This window comes from Astatotilapia calliptera, chromosome 4 (genome assembly GCF_964374335.1).
Source record: "Astatotilapia calliptera chromosome 4, fAstCal68.1, whole genome shotgun sequence".
NCBI classification, from domain to species: domain Eukaryota; kingdom Metazoa; phylum Chordata; class Actinopteri; order Cichliformes; family Cichlidae; genus Astatotilapia; species Astatotilapia calliptera.
In genome coordinates, this window is record NC_137425.1 from 12909375 (window position 1) to 12927734 (window position 18360).

Below are 18360 nucleotides of genomic sequence, written 5' to 3' on the forward strand. Positions count from 1 at the left end.
TTAAATTAAATTGGCTTGTTTACAAGGGTACTCAGAGTGGAAAAAAGGAATGACCGCTGTATGTCTACCTAATGTGAACATGAACTGCATGGATCATCGAATCTTTTTACACCCAAATAGTAACAGATATTACACAGGAACTGTACAACCTGATTTTTTTTCCCTATTTTTTTCCTCCTGCAGTGGAAAGCTGAGCATGATTTGCAAAAGTGGTGAGTTTCACTCACAACATGGGTTTTGTTCCACACGTCATATTTGGTTATTTGAGCCTCGGTGAAAGTCAAGATATAAACCAATCCTGGTAATAACAGTCGTTTTCAAGGTGGTTCCACGCCTAATACTGGAAAAGGCCTCATACGAATTGTTACAGCGTGTTTTTTGTTTTGTTTTTGTATTTTTTTGGGGGGGGGGGTTACATTCATGACACTAGGGATGACACTTGGTGTGTATCAGTGTCTTCTGTGTCTACAGTATCTGATCCAGACTATGATGACTACTTTGATAATGAATTTATTCAGCAACACTGCAAGTTTCATATTTTTTCCTTTGAATGAAAAGTCTTACATCGCAGGCGTTCGTGTTTTTCTTAGGGTGACGTTAATGACCCTTTTTTTTTTTCTTTAGTTTACATTTTCCAAGCACGATGTCGAAAAATAAAGTGGTTTATTGTTTCTGGATTAAGCATAAAACAAACACAGTTTACTTTGTGTTGTGTGCAAATTTTGCATGCTAACATTAGCATTTAGCTCAGAGCACTGCTGTAGTACTGCCACACAGAGCTGAAATTCAATATAGTGTAAACAATCATGAGAAAAACCTCTATATCAAATTAATGGTACTAAATCATCCGTGCCAGTCCCTCATCTTTCTACCCTGCCTAACCCTGACACCGGAGAGGACTTTTTAAAATGCAAATAACCCTTCAATACATCACCCACCGCTTGTCATATCTTATTTTTATTTCCACATTGTCTATTTCCCCCTTTTTTTTAAGACTCCAGAAGTTTGACCTTTGACCGAGACACCTGACCAACATCAGCCCATGGCAGCACAGATACCCGGAACATCCCGACTTTGAATACTCATGCCAAGCCATGAATTTACAGAGCCTTTACTTGGGAAAACACTATATTGAAGCAGAGCTGAGTGAGAAGAGTATCGATCGAAAGGGAGAGTAAAGTAGCAGCTGCATCACCGGGAACAATTTTTCCTGGTGCGTGGGAAAGAACAGCGGATGTTTTTCTGCCTGGCATACTGGTGTGGTTAATATGTTGCCTATCACCAAGGCTCAGTTTCATTTCATAATGTTACTGGTCCTGTCAAGCTGCTCCATAAATTCATGGCTGACTTCACTGAACCTTTGCTCTGGTCAATGCAGAATGATGTATATGCTAACAGATTATGAGCTGCCTCCACTGTGAGCTTGTAAAAGAAAAGAAATGGTCTATTATGACTATTTATTGATGTTACATAACAAGCTTTGTAAAGATATTGTATAAAGAGCTTTTTAACCCCCACAATAGATAACATAGAAGTTTAAATTGAATAGTGGTAGTAAATGCGCACCATGGAGAAAACTATGCAGCACATGAAGTGTTAAGGATTTACTGCAGCTTTTTGAAACTTTATTGCTCTTAAATGTGATGCGAATGAAGAGGAAAACACACAATTGTCTGCCAGCAATTCTTTTATTTGCGTTGCAGATTTATTTGGTTATTCGAAGATTTAGTGCCTGTCGCCTAGGTTATTTACATTGTTCAGTGGTAATAAAACTGTATACAACTATATACTTTAATTTGTGGGATTTAAAATCATTCAATTTGAAACAAAAGTACTGTCATTAAATGCTAACATATGTTCATCTTTAGGCAGTAAAATCTGTTTCACTCTCATCATAAACTGGGTTTACAAAGTGTACAGCTGTCTGAGTCATCGAGATTGAATTACTAACTCCAGTCCCATATAGACTAGGAATGTCAGGCATCATAGTGGGCTGGTCAAACATAGGATTATCAAACCCATGGTCGAGAGGTCCACCGAGATCTGGTATGTTGTTTCTATTTTTGAATCTGTTCAGTGTTGGCATTTGAACAACCCCTTTATGAATCAAGACACCCAAGATAATGAGTGTAATCAGCAGTAAAACTCCAAAAACAACTCCAACTGCCAACCCTGCACTATCTCCAGTTTCCTCAGAAGAGGTCTGAACTTCAACTCCGGAGATTCCCAAATTAGAGCCATGAGAACGAGCATCCTTCATTATGTCCTGGGCCAAAGCTGCTGACTGTATTCCCTGCTCTCCATCCAGTATTACTATCTGGATTTCAGATAACGTACCAAGACTGATTATCCCCATCAGCCGCTGTGGCTTTAAGACTTTGGACATCCCCAGCTGAATGGACTGGTATTGTGGCAGGGCAAGAAAAAGGTGACGGATTCGTTCCCTGTAAGTCTGAAGGTTAAAACCGTCATCAAAAAGGAGGGTAACAATGGCACCACACACATCACAACAGTGTCCTGTTGGGCGAAGAGGGTTCTTACAGTTTGGAGAGTCACACGTTACTGTGCTACAGATCTGCTGATGGTGTACAGAATTCCCACAGTCACAACCAGAGGGATCCTCACAGGCTGGGTTTCCGACAGCAACAGCAGAGGATCCATGAAACTGCAGTTTGCCCAAACTTGAGCTGAGATACTGGGAGAACTCAGACTGGGTAGTAAATGTATCCCCCAGCACAGACACAGATTTGACAGTGATGCTAGAATGACTAGAGCTGGTGTCCACTCTGAAGGAGGAGAGGGCTTTAAAAACAACATCATCGTAATGGCAGGGGACGCTCTCCTCGTGGACAGAGAATAGGAAGTTTCCTTGCTCTAGGTCATTCAGAGTTGCAGCTGCCTGCCATAGAGTTGGATCGTACCACTGAAATGACTCTGAATCTTTAAACTCGGTCGTGACACCCGTTCCACAGCCTGGGTCCTGCCCGGTGACAGCATAAAATCCAGCTCCTGAATTCAGGATGAACTCCCCATCAACTGGCAACCTCATCTCCAGCACAGCATGAGTGGTCTCCACAAACACAGACACTTTTCTTTGAGCCGAAAACTGAACTATGTCATTGCCACAAGGAATATCGCCTTTGTCCCAGTTGGTCTTATTCTCATAGTTTGTATCAGGAATCCACTGTTTATATAGGGCATTTGCTACCCCAACGAGACAGAAGAGCAAGAGCATGTCTGGTATTTTCAGCATCCTGGGTAATTGTGACAGCCTAAAAGAATATTGCGTGACCTTTGTTTCAAATCTTGTGACTAACACGAGTGCACACAGCTTACTAAGGGTACTAAACCAAATCAGCCTGCTCAAGCAGGTAAAACATTTACATTTTCTGCTACAACAGACCGGTTTTATTGGTAATACCAAAACATCCTTACCACTGCATTTTCCCTTCAATGCATTTCTGCTTAGAACTAAAGTAGAAATGAATTATTTAGGTTTATATTGCTGCTATTGCCACTGACACTGCTATTTGTATACTCACTGAATTACATTAAGTCCAATGCAATCAAATGTGGTGATAATTCTGCTTCGTCAGTAATGCTAATTCTCTGATCGATGCAATAATTTAGCTTCTGGTCTAAATTATATATATATATATATATATATATATATATATATATAATGTGTGTGTGTGTGTCAAACATAATTAATTTGACTGCTACCAGCATCAGATACGCACCTTAATGATCAACCATCATCTAATTCATTTTCAGTGAGTAATGAGCATTTATATGCACATAAATCCATTCAGATGCTTAATATGAATGCATCAAAGTCCATATCATTTACATTGTTTATTTTGCATTCGAAGGAAAGCCATCAAGTTTACTTCTTGAATTTTCAAATGTCTAAGGTCAACAGGACTACACTTACAGTCGCACGACCAAAATAGCTCCTTCTTGGAAGCTGCAAGAATCTGCATAGTAAACAGACTCAAGTACCCGTCGCACTTGGATTTCCCTTCAGGCAGTTCCTGACGTGCGCCAGTGTCACGAGCTAGTAGAGTTCGTTGTTTATGGAATAACGACCAAATACGAAACCGGACCTGACCAGCACAAGTGACGATTGGGGAAAAACACCAAAATATGTGGTGTAAGTCTCCTTTGGGTGCGGTGAGAGATTAAACAATCAGCCAAAACTAATTGCACCTGTTTTTAGTCGTTTACGTGAGCACTGCGGAGGCTTTCTGTGCAATCTGACCTGCGCAGACTAGAGCGCTGATCCACTTAGGCTATGCCTTGTTTTCCAACTCAGTGTTCAGTTTAGATAAACTTTAACCCGAAAGCAACATGCACCCTCTGGCATCTTGACACTAGTTTGAAAGTCCAACACGAACGCTGTAGATCAGTTTTCAAAGATTCACTTTTCTTTCTGTCTTTCTTTTCTCTCGCTTTCTCTCTCTCTTTTTTGGACAATCACATTTAAAATAGTGGTGGATGTAAATAATATTAATCCTGTAGCTAAAGCTGAAATATCGTTGTTTTCCATAATAAAGACTCATGTGGTGTTTTAGTACTCTTGAGTGCGCTTTTATAGTCCTTCCCCGCTTATTTTCTTTAGTAGGCTCATAATAAAATCTTGTATTTCTCAGCGGTTAACCTGTAAAGATATGGGATCATTACAGCTTCACTTAAGCTAAAGCACATGATCTTTTGTAGGAAAATGCCAAACGTTGTTATGACGGCTCATCCATCAAATGGTGGAACTGTGACACAAGTGGACAGCATCCAGCATTTGCCCAGTCCTCCCCATCCTCCCACTGTGGATGGTGCTAGTGAAAGTGGACACGATGTGGAAGTAGTTAAAGAAAGGACCCCCCAAGGTGGTGAATGGCTCCTGTCTGGGATAATTTGCATCAACATCCTGATGCTTGGCTGTGCTCTGGTCAGCAGCAGCGCCTTCAATGTTGTGGCCATAACACCAGTGCACCGGCAAATCTTCCTCATCACCCTCCTCGTCCTTACTATGTTGTGGATGCTGTTTTACATGGTCGTCACCTCCCGAAAGGATCGTGCAGTCTTATTTAAAGATCGCCATGCTGGGCCTGTGTGGCTCAAGGGTGAGAAGTCCGAGCAGTGCTTTCTGGCTCTGTTTCTGATTGCTCGTTTCAGCTTAAACCCCTAATTTTTTATTTTTTTATATGTTGCAGCTGGGCTTGTGCTGTTTGGCCTCCTTAGTTTCCTCATGGACATCTTCAAGATCGCCACTTATGTGGGCTACCTTCACTGTGATTCTCCTGTTAAAGTAGCCTACCCCATTGTGCAAGCTGTGTTTTTATTTTTCCAGGTTGTTGCATGTTATGAAAATTGTAAGAATATACGCGCTCTTGCATGCTGCACTGGCAAAACTTTTAAAAGTTGTCTCTTTTAGACCTACTTCCTGTGGTTTCATTCAAGGGACTGTGTGCAGCTACACACCAGCTTAACACGGTAGATTCTTTTAAACATTTCATCACCTCCATTCACTCATTTCAGAGTATATAACATTCCTTATCTTTTTTCCCTTTCAGATGTGGGCTTACTCTTACACTTTCAACTAACCTGGTGGTGTGGATGGCAGCAGTAACTGAGGAGTCAATTCACCAAACTGAGATAACTCATCTGAATATAAGTGTCTCGCACAAGTTGTACAGAGGTATTGAGCCGTAGCTTCCTGTTTTTAGATGAAGGTCAGTGTTTACAAGGAAAATAACTGATGGTTGCTCTTTCTGTTCCAGCCAACTACGGTGCCAAGAAGTGCACATGCAGTCATATGGCATGTGAGACCTTCAAAGAGGCCTTCTACTACCTGTACCCCTTCAACATAGAATACAGCCTCTTTGCTTCTGCCATGACCTACATAATGTGGAAAAACGTGGGCAGAATTGTTGAACATCACAAGCACTACAAATTTAACTTCTATGTGAAAGATGTTTTCGTAGGGCCTGTAGCAGGACTGCTCCTGGTGGTGGCAGGACTTGTTACATTTGTACTGTACAAGATTAACATACTCAAAGAAGACAAGGATAAACGAAATAAGGCCCTGCTGATTCATTTCATTATGAACATAGTGATTGTTAGCTTGATGTCCCTCTCCACTATGATTGGCTGCATTATTTACAGACTGGACCGCAGGGAATATGTATCAGACAAAAACCCCACTCGCAGCCTGGACGTGGGGCTACTGGTGGCATCCTCTTTGGGGCAATTCATCATTAGCTATTTCAGCCTTGTGGCTACAGTGGCGATGGGAGCCCAGGGTTACCTAAATGTGCTCAACCTGGCCTGGGCTGTGGTATTGGTGGTTGAGATTGGCCTGCAGAACTATTTCATCATTGAAGGCCTCCATCGGGAGCCCATCAATGTAATGCCGGCAAATGCCCGTGCTTTTCAAGATCATGCTGAAATGGCCAATGACGTGGAGGGTCAAATATCAAGATACTCAATTTCTAAAAAGCCAAGTTGGAAAAGGAGAGTTCTGAGGGAAGTGTGTGCCTTTTTGCTCCTGGCAAACATAATTGTAAGTTGTATTTGTGCTTATTGGACTATCTACAGTTGTAACAACCAGTGTTTCCTGTCAAAATGTGTCTAATTCCCTTTTTCTATATTGACAGCTATGGATCATGCCTGCATTTGGGGCTCGTCCCCAGTTCGACCACTCCGCTGAGATATACTTTTACAATTACACAATGTGGAACGCAATTGTGAATATTGGACTTCCTTTTGGAATCTTCTATCGCATGCACGCTGTGGCCAGTCTCTTTGAAGTTTATCTAAGAGATTGACTAATCTCGTAATCATTATTTTGATTTAGGTGAACAATTTTATGTATCAAAACATTTAACATGTTATTTAACTACCTTTAATAAATAAATTTAAAAAATGTCTTCGTGTTTTCAGTTTTCCCTGTAGAAGGATTCAGTGCAGGGATTTGATATGTGGCGATGCAAATGTGTTCATATAATAAACCTTTTGCAGATTAAGTGACGAACAGGAGCATGATGCCACCTAGTGGTTAACATGTGAAGGTGGCGCTTTTACAGATGGCAGAATTGGACTTTGTGCAGAACTGCTGCTACTTTATGAACTGTTTACACACCTGAAATTTCAGATTTGCTTTACAGCACTGTCATACATAATGTGACCAATGCAGAATTTGCAGATACATATTATATATTAGATATATTTTTTTTCAGGACACTTTAAGGAAAATACAATTTCAGCATAGAACATTATAAGCATTTCTCAAAAATGAAACCTTGTCATATACATAAAAACATACAATCTGTCTCAAAATATAATCACATAAACTTCAACCACAAACGACAACTCAAAAAGGTGCAAGTTCACTTTAAAGCATTTCAAGTACAACAAATAATATTGGAATGATAACTTTGAGCTATACAGGATATGTTACACGTCTTTGAAAGTTAAACAATGTTCCCTCTTTCACTTTTATACTGCTAAAATTTGCCTCAGCCCTTACCAAACACTCCAGTCATCTCAGTGCTTTGACAAACATTCTGCGGTCTTAAGGTTTGAAGAAATGTACAAACACAGTTGTTTATGGACACTAGTGATAATTCAAACACTTTCTATCTTAATATAGAGAGAAATTTCTACTCCACTCATCTGAATGACTCCCCTGTCTAGTTTGGTGGTGTCAGAAGCAAGCAACAGGTTCACAAGGATAGTTTCAACACAATGAGGTTTCCCACAAAACCAGCAGATACTGAAGGGATGAAGAACCCTAGATTCATTTTCATTGACAGTCTACATCCTCTGGATCTCAAATAGTCGGACGTCAGTGTCATACCAGATCGGAGGATCAACATTGCTGAAACAGAAAAAAAGAAAATAATGGATTCGTTTTAATTTGCTTTTGAGGATATCAGTGTCCATAATTCTCGTCTAAAATTTCTAACTCACCGCAAATAAACGACGCCCCACATGTAGGTGCGAAACCACATGGCAGTGCCTGCATTGGCCTGATATTTCCTAATGAGGATGGGGTGAGGAACCGGCAGCAGGCCCACTAATGTGCCATGCTGTAGAAACTTTAGGATCTCTGATTCATCTGTTAGACCTCTGCAATGAAAGACACAGTAGACGTTTACAGCATTTTTAGTAATATATCAAAACAGTTAGAATATGCTTTTTGCAGTCCGATCAAAGCTAAGCGAAGTGTTTGCATACTTGTCGATGCAGATTTTCTCCACCTGAGGCACCAGCACCTGTAGAAGTCTCATGATGGTCTGCAGGGGTAGCTTACATTTCCAAGAGAGGACCTGGGATAAAAGCGAGCAAATCTAAATTGACTTCTCATTCCTCTAAATATCCAACATCTAACAAAAACTGAATGAGAGGCTGAAAGCAAACCCAGTCTGGTGTGGGAGCCCAAAAGGACGTTGACGATGCACTTGACAAACGTCTTCTCTCCATTTCTGCTTCAGTGTAGAAAACATCCTAATAGTGTGAATAAATGCATTTAGAAATATCCTCTTTCCACTGGAGCAAACCAATACACCCCATAAAAAGGCACTTACTTCATTGTCCCTGCCTGAGTTAGACTCCGTGTCGCTGGTCCCAGTGACTGCACTTTGGTCTGGGTGGACAGCGTTTGGGGAGTCTGTCTTTGGAACTGACACCATGGTGCCATCCTCTGATACTTGGGACTTCTCTGTCAGTTTATCAATGCCTACAGGAAACCAGCATCATAAATTACAGGACATTAGTGAATACGTTACAGATGTGTCTGGCGACATTACTTTACTTTTATAGTCTTACCAAAAAATTAAATGCAACACCAACTAATTTTGTGTTGTAACTAAAAAATGCATAGAGACTAAATTAAAGACATATGAATTCAATCTGCTAGTTCTAAGGCAGTCATTTTCATGTGCATGATGTGCATATGTACATGAAATACATGACACTTTATTAGTTATAGATGTTCAGCAGCTTGCATCTAATGAGCTAATGACATGGCAGCAACTCAATGTATCTAGGCATGTAGACATGGTCAAAGCAGCCTGCTGAAATTCCAACCGAGCATCAGAATGGGGAAGAAGGGTAGTTTAAGTGACTGAACATGAAATGGTTGTTGGTACCAGATGTGTTGGTCTGAGTAAGATTTACAGAGAATGGTCTAAAAATAAGAAAATATGGAATGAGCAGCAGTTCTCTGGGTGAAATGTCTTGTTGATGTCAGAAGAGGATGGCCAGACCGCTTTCAGCTTATAGGAAGACAACAGTAATTCCACTTCTTATAATCAAGATACACAGAAGAGCATCTCTGAACACACAAAATATTGAACCTTGAAGCAGATAGGCTACAGCGACAAAAAGCACACCAGGTGCCACCCCTGTCAGCTAAGAACAGGAAACTGAAGCTACAGTTCACACGGGCTGGTGGAAAAACTCTTCCAGGTCTGCTAAGTCTCAAAGTCTCAGTCGGATAGTAGAGACAAAATTTGGTGTGAACAACATAAACGCTTGGCACATTTTGGGCCCTTATTACCAACTGAGTATTATTTAAACCCCACAGAGGACTTGAGTATTGTTAATGACCATATCAGTCCCTTTATGACCAGTGTACCAATCTCCTAATTGTTGCTTCCAGCAGGATAACGCTCCACGTGACGAATCTCAAATTATGTCTGTTTTTTGAAGAAGATAATGAGTTGACTGTATTTGAATGGCCTCCACAGTCACCAGATCGTAGACCTATAGAGCACCTTTGCAATGTGGTGGAACAGGAGATTCTCATCATGAATTTACAGCCCATAAATGTGCAGTAACTGTGTGGTGTCATGTCAATATGGATCAAAATCTCAGAGAAATGTTTTCCTCACCGTTTTTGAATCTGTGCCATGAAAAATGAAAAGACTTCTGAAGGAAAAATGTGTCCGGCGAAGATATATGTTATGTGCGCTGTGACTACCACACAGTGAATAGATTGTTTTGAAATTACAACATTACCGTACAAACAACACGTAGAGTCATTACCTGGCATAGCAACCAGGCTGGCCTTTAGTGTACCGGGCTCCGCTGGCACTGCAGGGTGTGAGCCCTCCATGGATACAGTCTCTTGGGAGCTGGTGCGGGAAATGACGTCGGGCGACTTCTTCTTCCTTTGCAAAGCCTTCTGGATGGAACTGGGGTCAGAGGGCAGGTTAGCCAGCTGATGGAACACATTACGCTTGCGAATTATGGCATAAACCAGGTTGCAGTTTCCTGGGGAGAGAAACATGGACACTTGTGAAAATAATGTATCTCACAACAAAAGAACTAGATATCTATCTATCTATCTATCTATCTATCTATGCCTTGAATGTCTCCAGCTTTCTCTTACCATCAAACTGGTACTGGATAATGTTGTTGAAAGCCTCGAGAAGGAAAAAAACCAGGTGATGGTTCTGAGCTGCAGAGAACAGGAACCAGGTGGTGGAAAAGGCCTCCAGCAAGTGGAGCAGTTTATTAGCTGCTACCATTGACAGGCTCTTCAAGTAAGGGGAAACTGAAGGATAAGCAGGAGTATTAAAAGGGTGTGAAATAAAAACTGTAACAACTAATTGTCATGGCGTGGTTATGTTGAAAACAAAATCTGAAATCAAATGCGTATTTACCATTTACAATGATGGTTAGTAGGCAGTCAAAGAGAGGCTGGAGACGCTGGTGGCCTGTTGTGATTATCTTGTGAAACACCTAGAAACCAAACAGAGCCACAGCTGTAAAACTTCACTGTATTTGAATTAGTTAGCTATCAAGAAAACTCCCATTTCAGCACAGCAGCAGGTGTGTCTTACCACTATAAGGAGGTCAGCATGAGTCCCTGTGAACACCGGGATGTCCATAGGCACATGGAGAGAATAGGGCTTATTCAAGCGCACGCCAAAGTTTCTCTCACCACTCAGCAACAGCAAAATGAACACACCAATGTGCATAAGTCCAACACGTGCTGCAGAAAAGACAAATCACACCAGAAATTGTTAAATGCATGCTTCTAGTAGAGGTTTGTCGTGTGCAGTGAAGCAACTGAGGAGACTCACACTGGTCTGCTCTCGCGTCATTCAAGTAATAGAGTATAGGAACCAGGATATCTAACACATCGCTGCTCTTCAGGACAAAGAACAGGAACTTCTGCAGTGGGAACACAAAGTAGATTGTGACGTCAAATGAAAGCACCTTTTAATGCATCGCCTCCCCAAAGAAGCCTTTATCTTTGTTCTAACCTTATTGAAGTCGCAAAGTTTCCAGAAAAGCACCAGAAGCTCCTGGTGGAACTGGATCTTCTTGGTGGAGTTAGGCAGGTAAGTCTGGGTCAAAGGGTTGGTCAGCAGACGAGCCAGGCCTTTCAGTACAAAATCAAAGTCCTACCATTGGGAGACCACAAAGATACAGATTTTCACAATACAGTCTTTAAAGTAATGACATTGGAGGATTTTTAAGAAACACTGATATGCATACCTCCTCTCTGTGAATCCTTGACAAATAATTCACAAACAGGTTTTCTGGTCCTGTAGACTGAGCCGAACAAATTCAGAAAGATTTGAATAACATTAATTAAATGCAATAAAGCCATCAAGTGTCTTCGTCACAGTCTTGAAGTTACCTCTTGTTCCTCTATGCTGGATGGAGAGGCAGGGGGGTGGGGAATCCCTCCATCATGCTCCAGTGTCACAATGAGGATCTGTACCGCCTGCTCCACCAGCTGCTCCCGGTAGTCAGAGAAGAGCAGGTGGTTGTACGGGATGCCATAACCCACCGGGTCATAAGCGCACACCACATTCAGGAGAGACGTGAATAGAGGCAGAGCATGTCTAGGGACAAACAAAGATGGTGACAATGTCACTAAATGTCATGCAATCCATCTTTCATTTTTTGCAATTTTATTTACATCTAAGAGATAACTGAACCATGACACATCACCATGGTGATATAGCAAGGTTTATGTCACGAACACTGGGGGGTTTTGTGACTGAGTTTGAGTGTTGTATTATTTTACTTTCAGCACTTATTCTTGGTTGGTTTCTTTATGTTTATACTCTCAGGCTTTTTTGGTTTCTGAACAAGTATTTGATTTCTTCTCATGGTAGTTTGTTAATATTTAGTTCCTTAAGTCTTCGGTTTCTTTTACCCCCTCTGTGTTCTTTGTATCCTGCTGTCAGCTCTTAGCCTCTGTGGTAGGTGTTTTTCTGTCTTGTTATTTCCTGCTTTATTCTGTCATTTGTCTCCTAGTGTCATGTTTTAATTTTACTTATTATTCTGATTTAGTTCAGCTGTGTGTCCCAGGTTCCTCCTCACTGCACCAATAACCCCTCTGTGTATTTATAATCACTATCTTCCTTTGTCCTTTGCCAGGCCGTCTGTGTTCTCAGCCTGTTCAGTCCGATCTGTTTGTTATGGTTCCTTGGTTTCAGTGGTCGATTTTCTGCTTTTTATTTGTATTGACTTATACTCCACTAGAAGAAAAGTCATTATTATTTAGCAAGATTGGCCTCTATAGTCTGCATTTGGCTCCTTTTGCGTACATCACTACATTTGTGTGTGTGTGTGTGTGTGTGTGTGTGTGTGTGTGTGTGTGTGTGTGTGTGTGTGTGTGTGTGTGTGTGTGTGTGTGTGTGTCATGGTAAATAGTCAAAACCTTCTGTCAGTTCTAAGGTTTACATATCAGGAAATTATTAAAACATTTTCTAGTCCTTACTGTGTCACCCTAAGATGAACAACAGCATGACATATTACACTTTATCTTTATTTATTTAAAAACTGATATGAAATTGAAGAAAATGCGCCATTCAGTAGCTTGAAGAACTGCCTTTATCAGCAATAACTAGAACTACTTGTTTTCTCTATGACTTTATCAGTCTTTTCCATCATTATGGACTCTTCTTTACATGCATAACCCAGTTTCAGCCTAACTTTAGATATCAGACAGAAGGCCCCACATTTGACTCTAGAATAATTTGGTATACAGAAAAGTTCAGGGTCAGCTCAGTGACTGCAAAGTGCCCAAGAAAACAAGCATAAATCATCACCTTTTATAATTGGTATGAGGTGTTTGTGCTGATATGCCTTGTTTGGTTCTCTCTAAATGTGGTGCTTTGCATGATGACCAAACATTTCTGCTTTGGTCTTGTTTGCATAAAAGACACTGGTGTTTTCAGATGCAACTTTTCACATCTAAGCCATTCTTTTTAGAGAGAAGATGCTTGTGTTTTTCTTATCGCTTTGAAAAAACATTAACTTTTTTCTTTTTGAGTCTGACATGCAGCTTGGGTTTTTTGCACTTTCTGTGAGCACTGTGCTGTCTGACCTTTGGGTAAATTTGCTGGGATGCCCACTCCTGAAGATACTGGTAGCTGTCTTGCAATATTTTCCACTTGTGAATAATGTCTCTCGCTGAAAAACAATTGAAACTGCCTTATAAACCTCCCACTGCCAAAATATCTGTTTTTTTAGAAGTTGTCGCACTTGCTGATGATCAGTTAATGACGTATATTTGGTTAGCAGCACCTGGCTGCTCTTAATTCCCATGGAACCAGTAAGGATGTACTTGGTTTTGTCACACACCGCTTCTGTAGTCTGGTTTAAGTTGTGTTAAGTGATAAATGACATGCTGTCATATGTCATAGTTCATCTGAGGTTGTATTTACCTCATTTTGAGATGTGCTAAGGGCCTTTTTTTTTTTTATCGTGTCCTGTGAGTAAAACTTTAGAATTGGATTTTAAAATTTGTGTACTTCTCCTTCTTTCTTTTTTTTTTTTTAAATCATTGCTGTATGTGTGCATGTGCTTTTATTTTCCATTACCTGTTTTCTGTTGAGCAGAAAAATGTCACCCAAGGATTGAGGATAGTGTTGTCTGATGAAGGAGGGAGGTACATGGCCTCGGAGAAGCAGGTCAGTAATAATCTCAACAGTTCTGTCCTGAAGGATGGAGATTGAAAAGACAGAAAAGACAAAAAAGAAAAAAGAAAAGTAAATCACACACACAAAAATAAGATTACATTTTAGCTTTTACCACACATGAGATTTTACACACTTGAGGCCAACTCACCTATTCAGATCATGGATGTAGTTTAGAGGGGGCGACTGTGCAAATCCCACCCCTGCCTCCCAAATGTATTCACAGCTGTCTATAGACTGCATGCTCTCTACTGAGTCCTGGATAAAGTCACACACACAGACGTACACACACACAAAAAAAATCCAGTCAAATAGCTTTATAGCTACATTTCCTGGTCTTAGATTTGCAAAGTAATTTATTCAGTGACTTAGACTCAATTGTAGATAATGGGAAGATTGACATTGTCAAACATTGTTAACTCCTGGTAAGAAATAGCTTATGAAACCTGATTTCTGGTATATGAATTCTAATATTCTGCCATTGCCATCCAGATTGTGGGTAGGTATAATTTGCTGTTGCTGTCACTTTTTATATAAAAGATAATTTCACTTTAGTTGCCATAACAGACTTTTCTGACATGTACCTTAGCACTGAAATGATTACATGAACAGCAATGGGGAGTTCAAAGTTACAGACTGAGCAACATTCTTTTCATACTCATGGAGAATTCTTCCTTTGTCGCTGAGAAAGTATCAGCCACCAGAACCTAGCTCGGTGCTTCGGTCAAACTTGAGTGGCAGGTTAGTTGGGAAATCTTTGATCAGGAAGAAGGAAACAGTGCTTGAAGAAATATGTCTAACGCCTGGAACAATGTTAGAGACTAAGGTCAAGGAATAAATGTTTGTGCTGCACTATTCTGTCAGCAGTAACTTCTTTTGCTGGATGGAGGTAGGATGACAAATTAATGACACTGGACTGTACCGTGTCAGAAGGACAGCTGTTACTCACAGGGCCCCTCTTGTGACTATGCACAGTGAAGTCAGGGCAGAAAAGGAGGTCAGCGATAGCCAGGAGCAGCGACTCGGCCAGTGGTCGAGCTCCTTCATCATCATCCAGCTCGTCTGTCTGAAAAAATGTGGAAAAAGTGGAATCCTTCAAAAATATTTACATTTTTTTAAAGAAAAGGAAGAGAATACACCTTTTTATATCTGGAATGAGGGAATTTAGGTTCACTGGAATAAAGCATTCCCACTTGGGAAAGCACAGGGCTTATAACCACTGTTCCCTATAAGCTGAGTGCATGAGCAATCGCGCACTGCTGACACAGTCTCCGCGCACAGAAAATCAGCGAAATAAAATAAATACATGTATTTACTTTAATTCCAATTCAGGCTGGATTTTTTTTCTTTTTGTGTGTGTGATTTTCTGTGTGGGGAGACCGTGTCAGCAGTATGCGATTGCTCACGCGCTCAGCTTAGAGGGAACATTGCAACTAATTTATTAGGTGAATCCATCTTTATATAAGTAAAATAAGAAAGCTTCCGAGAAGCTTGTTGACACTCTGTCATATTTTTTTAGAAACAAACAAAAGCAGTATTTAGTGTTACAAGTGATTTAAAAACCCGCTGAATGTGATGAGTATATTTATGAATATTTTTATCTAGCTATCTATTTTCTTAACTCCTGATCCAGCCTTGTGAGCACTGTGATAGACTGGTGACCTCTCCAGTGTGTGCCTCGATTTTCTTCCATACAACCATGGATACACAATGTTAATCTGTGACAAACTGATCTTCCTTTTCCCATGCCAACTCACCCCAGCCCGCCCAGCACCAGGCACTGTGGACCAGAAAAATCCTCTCCAGTCCTGGTCCTCAAAGATGTAGGGAAGGATGCGGGTCAGGATGCGACAGCAATTCAGGACTACCTGCTTTTCTTTCTCAGAGGGACAACCAGACTCTGCTCCCTGGACAAGCTTCTCCACGGCCTGAAGAATCCAGAAACATTGTAAGTGGGTGATTATATTTAGTATGGAACATAATATCTAGTATCTACATCTTCTGTACTGATATATGGCACTGATCATTTAATTCAGTTTGATATTGTGTTTTAATTCAATTTAAAAACAGTGAATATGCTTCAGCTACACTGGTGCTAGAACTTGTTTAGTTAATGAAGCATGACCCACACAGCACACCTCACCACACATCAAGGATCTATAGTGTTTTATAACATTTTTTTGAAATAATATAATTATTTTAACACTGAATTCTTTCCAAACCAGAATGTCACCATGAGGAAAACAGCTATCCATCCATAATCATAGATTTTAATCTATGATTATAATAATTTCCAATCAACTTTTAGTTTGAGGACATAAAGATATTATAGCAGTTATCAAGAGTCATGCTCATTTGTTTGTTAGGAAACATGGCACCATGTTAAGCACCAGCAGTCTTACCAACAAACAGACAAGCATACTTAATCTCTGTATCTGCAATTTTTGGACCAAAAACAAAAATTTACTTGGTGATTTATTATCTAAATTTAATCAAATACACGCTGCAGATAAGCAAGCTAAAAATAAGCAAGAACCCCTTTGAACCTGCTCAGCTTTCAAGGGCTCTCATCCCCACCTCTTCATTTAATTATGCTGTGAGCCCCACTGTGTTTGTTTCTGACAGGCAGCTTCAAAACGGAAGCTGGTGGCTAGAGACGGGAAGCAACGGGAAAAGGAAGGGGAGCTGACTCATTTATTCAGACATCTAAGAGCCTGTGCAGGGCTCTGCAGTCAAAATAAAGCACAGTTTCCAAACAACAGCATTCCATTATGTAACACAAAATGCGCCGAGAGTTTATTTAATGCTTACTTTATAACAAAGGGTCGCTAAATTTGAGGGGGACTCCTCTCGAACAGCTCTTATCTCTGCAGCTGGCACCAGTGCGAAAACATCCTGGACCGTGGTGGTGGTGTCTGCCCAGAACTGATCCCAGAAGGCATCGTCTGTGGCTTCCACTGGCTGGAGAAAAATATGTGCACATTTCAGTTCCCTTTGAAGCAAAGCTGAGCATTTAACCTCGGCCAGACGTCTTATTTTATTTTATTTTATTTACAACAGCCTTGATCTTGCGCTGCACAGCATTAAAATCGCATCTGAGACCTTTACCTTCATACAAAGATGTACACGCTTATCCTTTATTTATACATAATCAGAGCTCATGGCAATGTCAACACAATTGGTTGTTCTAGCAGCAACGCAAACAGTATCTGTGACACTGACGGCACAGTCCACCTGCCGCATCTGCAAACGTAGTCCAGACCTACGTCATCACCTTTGATTTTGCTGTACGCCATAATGTATAATCATCTGAACTGAACGCGTACAGCATTGAAAAACCAAACAAGCAAAAAACAAACAAACAAACAAAAACAAATTACGGTGACTCACAAAACAGATTCTGTGACAATTTAATCCAGTTTAATAAAAATACGACACAGGCCTGTTTGCCGCGTTACATTCAGGTGATAAATATTTATAATCTGCAAAATAATAAACAGACGTGACCCGAAAAGGCTGCATGCAACACGAGATTAGTTTATTTTTATTTATATATATTTTCTTTTGCTCCTGCGTCGCAAGCGTTATCCCTTCATCTCGTCGACGATGCTCTTCGGTGCGCCCACTGGCTCTGTCTTTTAACGATTTATTTAGTTGGATAGAATATATATATAAACTGCTCATAACCCACCTGTGTTTTGGTCGTGAGCTGGATCACTGCCTTCCTGAAGTTCAATTTAGAGTCGGTGCTGCCCATTGCGGTTATTTGCCTTTATACACAGAAGGACCGCCGCTACTGACAATCCCTGATAATCTCACCTTCGTCCTTCGCTCGAGTCATTGGCGGAGACAATTTTTCACTCTATTGGCTGACTGGGCAAGCAGGCTGCACTACAGACTGCAACTTCCGGGTTGAAAATGTGCCAGCCACTTACTTCAGAGTGGATATTTTGTTTTAAGCCTTCTATCTGCCATACAACAGAAAATACAATATAATACATGGCAACCTAATCTGCACGTCTACTCTTCAGTATAAAATATCCATAAGAAGGTATATGTGGAAATAGACTTCAGCTTACTGCTTTGTTGACTTGTTTCTATTTAATAGTCTCAGCCCTCAAGACAAACATTATGACAATAAATGTGTTTGCAAATGGCGACATCCTATGGGGAAATTAATGTGGTATAAATGGGGTTGACTTGATCAGTACATTTTCAGGGTTAATGTGCTGTTTAAAGTCAGTTCTTGTGTAGAACGTAAGTCTCTGAATGCTTTGTTACTTTCGGTTACCACAGAATCCGGGAACAAGACGCAAGAGATTTGTGCATTTGACTGACATCGAACCAAAAACTTGCTTCTAAAGCGAATGTACAAATTTCACACTATAATTGCTAGAATACTGTTACCTTTAGG

General features: G+C 40.6%; 3 protein-coding genes across 4 annotated transcripts; 1 reads left to right on the forward strand and 2 right to left on the reverse strand.

The window, feature by feature from the left end:
- Positions 1 to 1674: 1674 nt before the first annotated feature.
- On the reverse strand, positions 1675 to 3263 carry amn (amnion associated transmembrane protein). Its single transcript, XM_026163691.2, has one exon. The coding sequence runs from the start codon at positions 3251 to 3253 to the stop codon at positions 1865 to 1867; it is 1389 nt and encodes a 462-aa protein (XP_026019476.1). The 5' UTR covers positions 3254 to 3263; the 3' UTR covers positions 1675 to 1864.
- Positions 3264 to 3765: 502 nt separating this feature from the next.
- Positions 3766 to 6926, forward strand: LOC113020687 (proton channel OTOP2-like). Of its 2 annotated transcripts, XM_026164855.2 has the most exons (7): positions 3766 to 4153; positions 4720 to 5120; positions 5211 to 5347; positions 5432 to 5490; positions 5571 to 5695; positions 5778 to 6559; positions 6654 to 6926. In XM_026164855.2, the coding sequence occupies exons 2-7, from the start codon at positions 4724 to 4726 to the stop codon at positions 6822 to 6824; spliced, it is 1671 nt and encodes a 556-aa protein (XP_026020640.2). In that variant the 5' UTR covers positions 3766 to 4153; positions 4720 to 4723; the 3' UTR covers positions 6825 to 6926. The 2 variants fall into 2 exon arrangements, with proteins under 2 accessions (XP_026020640.2, XP_026020639.2); XM_026164854.2 differs by having other exon boundaries at positions 3767 to 5120.
- Positions 6927 to 7194: 268 nt separating this feature from the next.
- hid1a (HID1 domain containing a) lies at positions 7195 to 17797 on the reverse strand. Its single transcript, XM_026164853.2, has 19 exons — positions 17638 to 17797; positions 16758 to 16907; positions 15704 to 15874; positions 14896 to 15012; positions 14098 to 14204; positions 13851 to 13967; positions 11654 to 11861; positions 11509 to 11565; positions 11274 to 11414; positions 11091 to 11181; positions 10848 to 10999; positions 10668 to 10746; positions 10394 to 10558; positions 10048 to 10275; positions 8586 to 8737; positions 8419 to 8505; positions 8236 to 8327; positions 7969 to 8127; positions 7195 to 7876 (listed from the first exon to the last, which is right to left on the reverse strand). The coding sequence occupies exons 1-19, from the start codon at positions 17701 to 17703 to the stop codon at positions 7813 to 7815; spliced, it is 2403 nt and encodes an 800-aa protein (XP_026020638.2). The 5' UTR covers positions 17704 to 17797; the 3' UTR covers positions 7195 to 7812.
- Positions 17798 to 18360: the final 563 nt, after the last annotated feature.